Source organism: Heterodontus francisci, chromosome 34 (assembly GCF_036365525.1).
Source record: "Heterodontus francisci isolate sHetFra1 chromosome 34, sHetFra1.hap1, whole genome shotgun sequence".
NCBI classification, from domain to species: Eukaryota; Metazoa; Chordata; class Chondrichthyes; order Heterodontiformes; family Heterodontidae; genus Heterodontus; species Heterodontus francisci.
Window position 1 is genome coordinate 19,345,712 of NC_090404.1, and position 6,694 is coordinate 19,352,405.

The following is a 6,694-nucleotide window of genomic DNA, read 5'->3' on the forward strand; positions in this document are numbered from 1 at the left end:
GGGGAATTTATAAGGGGGAACAAAGAAATGGCAGACCAATTAAATACATACTTTGGTTCTACCTTCACAAAGGAGGACACAAATTACCTCCCAGATATGTTGGGGAACACAGGGTCTAGTGAGAAGGAGGAACTGTACGAAATCAGCATTAGTAGGAAAATTATGTTAGGGAAGTTGACAGGATTGAAGGCCGATAAATCCCCAGGGCCTGATAATCTACATCCCAGTGTACTTAAGGAAGTGGCCCTAGAAATAGTAGATGCATTGCTGGTCATTTTTCAAAATTCTATAGACTCTGGACCAGTTCCAATGGATTGGCGGGTAGCTAATGTAACCCCACTATTTAAAAAAGGTGGTAGAGAGAAAACGGAATTATAGAGCGGTTAGTCTGACATTAGTAGTGGGGAAAATGCTAGAGTCCATTATAAAAGATGTAATAGCAGAGCACTTGACAGGTTCGAACAAAGCCAACATGGATTTTTTGAGGATGTAACTATTAGAATAGATAAGGGAGAACCAGTGGATGTGGTGTATTTGGACTTTCAGAAGGCTTTCGCTAAGGTCCCACATAAGAGATTAACGTGCAAAGTTAAAGCACATGGGATTGGGGGTAAGGTACTGACACGGATAGAGAACTGGCTGGCAGACAGGAAACAAAGAGTAGGAATAAACGGGTCTTTTTTCGAGTGGCAGGCAGTGACTAATGGGGTACTTGCAGGGATCAGTGCTAGGACCCCAGCTATTCACAACACATATATTAATAGATGAGGGAATTAAATGTAATATATCCAAGTTTGCAGACGACACAAAGCTGGGTGGGAGTGTGAGCTGTGAGGAGGATGCAGAGAAGCTCCAGTGTGACTTGGACAGGTTGAGTGAGTGGGCAGATACCTGGCAGGTTACATGTGAGGTTATCCACATTGGTGGCAAAAACAGAAAGGCAGATTATTATCTGAATGGTGATAAGTTGGGAAAGGGGGAGGCGCAGCGAGACCTGAGTGTCCTTGTGCACCAGTTGCTGAAAGTAAGCAAGCCGGTGCAGCAGGCAGTTAAGAAGGCAAATGGTATGTTGGCCTTCATAGCGAGAGGATTGGAATACAGGAGCAAGGATGTCTTGCTGCAATTATTCAAGGCCTTGGTGAGGCTGCATCTGGAATATTGTGTGCAGTTTTGGTCTCATTATCAGAGGAAGGATGTTCTTGCTGTAGAGGGAGTGCAGCGAAGGTTCAGCAGACTGATTCCTGGGATGGATGAAGAGAGATTGGGCCGATTAGGCTTGTATTCGCTAGAGTTTAGAAGAATGAGAGGGGATCTCATAGAAACCTACGAAACTGTAGCAGGACTGGACAGACTAGATGCAGGAAGGATGTTCCCGACGGGCCCCTGCCGTGCCACCCGAAGAAGCGGGGGGGGGGGTGGGGGTTGCTGGGACCAAGCCTGCCACCGAAGCGGAAAGTGGGGAGCGAGTGGCCGAGAGGAGGGAAGCGGCGAGGCCGGGAGCGAGTAGCTGGGATTGGTCGGGGGGTAGGGTGCGGGGAGCGAGTGACCGAGGGGGCGAGACGGGAGCAAGTGGCCGAGAGGAGGGAAGCGGCGAGGCCTGGAGCGAGTGGACTGGGTTGTTGGAAGCGGGGAGGGAGCGGCGCCACCTTGTGGTTACGTTGTCGGCAAACGCAGCTTTGATTTCAATTCCCACTCTGCAGAAGGGCTGGGGAACTGAACCCAGCCAGATAGAGAGAGGGGGAAAACCGGCAGTGGAGGAAAGAGATGGCGCAGATGGTGCCGTGGGTTTGGATTCCAGCAGAGGGAGGAGGGAGAGTTTGTGGGACGGGGATTTACAGCTTTGGGGGAACAAGAGAGGAAAAATGTTCCATAGAAACTAGAATTGTTTGTTCCGAATTTCTATCCTGTACTGACGTTAATGACTTTTGTAAACTCCTTTTACAGGGTATTAGAAGTGATAGATTTGCAGACAGGAAACACAAACCAAACATGACATCAAGATCTGACAGAGTCACTTGATTCATCAGGACCTGAATATCATCATCCATTGAATGTGGAAGGAGAAATGTTTGTCTGTTCTGTCTGTGGGAAAAGATTTCAAACATCAGTGTGACTGGAAAAGCAGTGAGACACACACACACCCGAGTGAGAGTGTTCCAGTGCACTGACTGGAAAGAGCTTTAACCGGTTACACAGCCTGAAAACACATCACACCATTCACAGCGGGGAGAAACCATACACGTGAGCTGTGTGTGGACGAGGCTGCAACTGATCATCCAACCTGGAGAGACACAAGGACACAAAAGCATGGAGAAACCGTGGAAATGTGGGGACTGTGGGAAGGGATTCAGTTACCCTTCCAAACTGGAAACACATCGACGCAGACACACTGGGGAGAGGCCGTTCACCTGCTCCGTGTGTGGGAAGGGGTTCACTCAGTCATCCAGCCTGTATACACACCAGCGAGTTCACACTGGAGAGAGGCCGTTCATCTGCCTTGAATGTGGGAAGGGATTTAATGCTTTATCAAACCTCCAGTCACACCGGCGGGTTCATTCTGATCAGAGACCCTTTAAATGTTCTGAATGTGAGAAGAGCTTTAAAAGCAAAAAGGAGCTGCTGCAACACCAACGCACTCATATCGGGGAGAGGCCGTTCACCTGCTCCGAATGTGGGAAGGAATTCATTCGATTATCCCACCTTCTGAGACACCAGCGAGTTCACACTGGGGAGAGACCCTTCACCTGCTCTGTGTGTGGGAAGGGATTCATAAAGATATCCCACCTCACTGAACACCAACTTGTTCACATTGATAACAGACCTTTTAAATGTTCTGACTGTGAGAAAAGATTTAAAAGTAAAGGCAATCTGCTGAGACACCAGCGAGTTCACACCGGGGAGAAGCCATTCACCTGCTCTGCGTGTGGGAAGGGATTTGCTGATTCAAACAATTTGCTGAGACACCAGAAAGTTCACACCGGGGAGAAGCCATTCACCTGCTCTGCGTGTGGGAAGGGATTTGCTGATTCAAACAATTTGCTGAGACACCAGCGAGTTCACAAGTGACTACAGGGGTTGGATTCTGCTGTTGTTGCTGCTGTTAATCACATCTGGAACTGAATCCTGACTGGAAGCATTTTTCCAGTTGAGCTTCCACAGGGCTCAGCACTAGGCTGCTTGCTTTTCCTGGTATATATCAATGATTTAGACTTAAATGTAGGGGCCATGAGTAAGAAGTTTGCAGATGATACAAACATTGATCGTGTGGTTGATAAGACAACTGTAGAATGCAGGAAGATATCAATGGACTGATCAGGTGGGCAGAAAAGTGGTAAATGGAATTCAATATAGAGGTGTGAGAGGTAATGAATTTGAGGAGGGAAAACGAGGCAAGGGAATGCACAATGAGTGGTACAATCCTGAAAAGTGTCGAGAAACAGAGGGACTTTGGACTGCATGTCCACATACCTGAACTGAAGGTAGCAGGATCGGTAAGGTGATCAAGAAGGCATATGGAATACTTTCCTTTATTAGCTGAGGCCTAGAGTATGAGAACAGGGAGATTAAGCTAGAACTGTATCAAACCACCACCTTCTCAAGGGCAATAGGGATGGGCAAAAAATAGTGGCCAGGCCAGCGATGCCCACATCCCATGAGAGAAAAAATAACACTAATCAGGATCCCCCAGCCCACAGCTGGGTAACTGTACAGATCTGGTGTCTGCATTAATCAACTACAGAGCAAGACTAGATCAATTTATTAGCATAAAACTCAAGCCAATTTGATAATTTATTGTTTAATTACAATCAGATCTAGGGATAAAGTTCAATGACAAGGTATAGTGACAATAAAGGGTTCTGAATTTTTCAGTAAATTACAATGAGATGTATATAGATAATAAAAGTTAAGTGAAACAATTAAGTTAACTCCCTATAAAATAAAATGACATCAGCACAAAGGAAGCAACTGACCAGTGAATAGCTGATAAGTCTTCATTTATTTAAATCTTACATTTATTCCAGTTAAGTCAATTAAAAGACTAATAAATAAAGGCAGGGCATCTCAGTTCAGTGGAGTCTACATCCTGTTCCTTGTGGGAACTTGAGGACCCTTCTCATGTCCTGGACAACCACATGTGCAGGTAGTGTCATCAGCTGGAGTATCAGGAAGGAAAAGGTAATGGTCCTGGGGTGTTTTTGTAACCGGAAGGCTGTTTCCAGCGGGGTTCTGCATGACTCAGTACTATATCAATATCAATGATAGTACATAGCAATGATTTAGACTTGAACATAGGGGGCATGATTAAGGCGTTTGCAGCCTTGTAGTTCATAGTGAGCAAGAAATCTGTAGACTGCAGGAAGATATCAATGGACTGGCCAAGTGAGCAGAAAAGAGGCAAATGAAATCGAATCCGGAGAAGTGTGAGGTAATGCATTTGGGGAAGGCTAACAAAGGAAGGGAATACAATATTACTGGTAGAATACTGAGAAGTGTAGAGGAACAGAGAGACCTTGAAGTGCATGTCCACAGATCCCTGAAGGTATCAGGACAGGTAGATAAGGTGGTTCGAGGCAGAGAATATAAGGGCAGGGAGTATTCCCAGCATTTTCTATTGATGTTGGGACACAGACCTGAAATGTTAACTCTGTTTCTCTCCACAATGCTGCCAGAACTCCTGAGTACTTCCAGTATTTTCTATCTTTTAAGAGCAGGAAGATTATGCTCAACCTGAATAAAACACTAGTTAGACCACAGCAAGAGTACTGTGTACAGTTCTGGTCACTGCATTACAGTATAGATGTGCTCGCACCTAGAAGGTACAGAGGAGATTTATGAAGATGTTTCCAGGACTGGAGATTCTTAGCTATGATTAAAGATTGAATAGGCTGGATTGTTTTCGATGCTCAGGAGTGATTTAATTGAGGTGTATGAAATTGTGTAGGGCTCAGACAGAGTGGCTAGGAAGGACCTATTTCCCTTAGCAGACAGCTTAATAACCAGGGGGCACAGGTTTAAAGTAATTGGCAGAAGGATTAGAGGGGAGTGTTGAAATCATTTCACCCAGAGGGTGGTGGGGGTCTGGAACTCAGAAACCCTCATCGCATGGGGGAAAAAAAACACTTGGATATGCACTTTGGGGTGCTGTAACCTACAGGGCTACAGGCCAAGAGATGGAAAAGGGATACAGCTGGATAGCTCCGGTTCGATGGGCCAAATAGTCTCGTTCTGTGCCATAAATTTTCTGTTTCTGTTCTGACAGTTGGGGTTTGTTTCTGCTGATGATGATAACCCCTGTAACTGGGCTGGAGTTTAATGTTCGGGATAGATTTGAAATAAATCAGTTTTGTTTTAAACACACTGCTGTAGATTTTTGTCTTTCCCACCTGAGTGTTTAGCATCACCTGGCTGGAGCTCAGAAAGGACAATCTGGGGGGAGGATCGTACGGCAGGAACAGAACTTCAGCCTGAACACAGTCCTTCAGGATCACACTGAGAGGGACAAACGGCACTTTGGTCTTTCTCGTCTCTCTTCACTGACAGCAAAGTCCCCGTGTGGGTTAATCTTGAAGCCTGTAAGAAATGTGTCCCAGCTGCTCTCTCCCATGGTTCAGAGCTCCTGGGCACGGAACAGAAGGCTCCTTTACAACTGTGTTTAGAGTCAGGAAGAACAACGGTGAATGCTGGAAACGTGCTGTTAAATCAGATATTGGTGTAAAACTGTGATCTGTTCCTGACTGAAAGTGAAACGGCAGGTTTCAGTTTCCAGTCTGAAAATAACTGGTAATTATTCTACGAATCTTTAATGTGTTTGTGTGACAGTCCTGAGTCGACCATTTTATCACAGGTGTTCATTTAAAATAAACTTTTTGAAACAAAATAAATTAAAGTCTACATTAAAGTAGCAGACGGAGGAGTTTACAGGAGCCTGTTAACTGCTGGTACAATTATACAACAGACATTTGATCTCTAGCTAAAGAGAGACCTGCAGCGAGTTTCCAGGAATTCCCTGTTTTATTGATGAGTGTTAGACACCAGGATAAGTAAAAATACACAGAACATCCACAGCAGTGCTATCCTGAAGATACTCCGGGATCACTCCCGCTGTGGAACCCCACCACTGACCCTGCTGAAGGTTGTAGGCTCAGGGAGTGGGATCTCCAGGAGTGGACTATAAGAAAGCTGGGTTTCAGTATCCTGACGGATACATGGTGAGGAACCAGAGGAATCCTTGGGCTGTGAGTTCAAATCCTACTATGGTGGTGGCAGCAGCTGGTGGAGTTTTTACTTCATTGACTCATGCAAATGTGAGCTTTTTGAACTACACCCAGTGATGGTGCCAATGAACTATCACCGATTGTTGTAAAAACCCATCTGGTTCAGTCATGTCATTTCAACAAGGAAATCTGCTGTCCTTACCTGGTCTGGCCTACATGCGACTCCAGACCCACAGCAATGCGGTTCACCTTTTAACTGTCCTCTGAAATGGCCGAACTGGCCACTGACTTTTCAAGAGCAATTAGGGACGGGCAGTGAATGCTGGCTTTCTCGGTGATCCCTACATCCCATGAAAATTTTTTTTTAAAAAGGTTTGAGTCTATTTTGAAATTGCTTTGCATCTTTCTGCTGGCTTGCTTCTGTTCAAATCACCGAATAACTGATTGCCACCCAGGAGAATTGAGTTTCTCACATGTTC

At 45.5% G+C, this 6,694-nt stretch overlaps 1 protein-coding gene across 1 annotated transcript in view; it reads left to right on the forward strand.

Moving 5' to 3' along the window:
* Nucleotides 1-5,336, forward strand: part of LOC137348694 (zinc finger protein 271-like) — a 57,284-nt gene extending 51,948 nt beyond the window's left edge. The window contains exon 14 of the mRNA XM_068013952.1: nucleotides 2,197-5,336. Coding sequence (XP_067870053.1) covers nucleotides 2,197-3,066 — 870 coding nt within the window. The 3' untranslated portion in view covers nucleotides 3,067-5,336. The remainder of the gene's footprint in view (nucleotides 1-2,196) is intronic.
* Nucleotides 5,337-6,694: the final 1,358 nt, after the last annotated feature.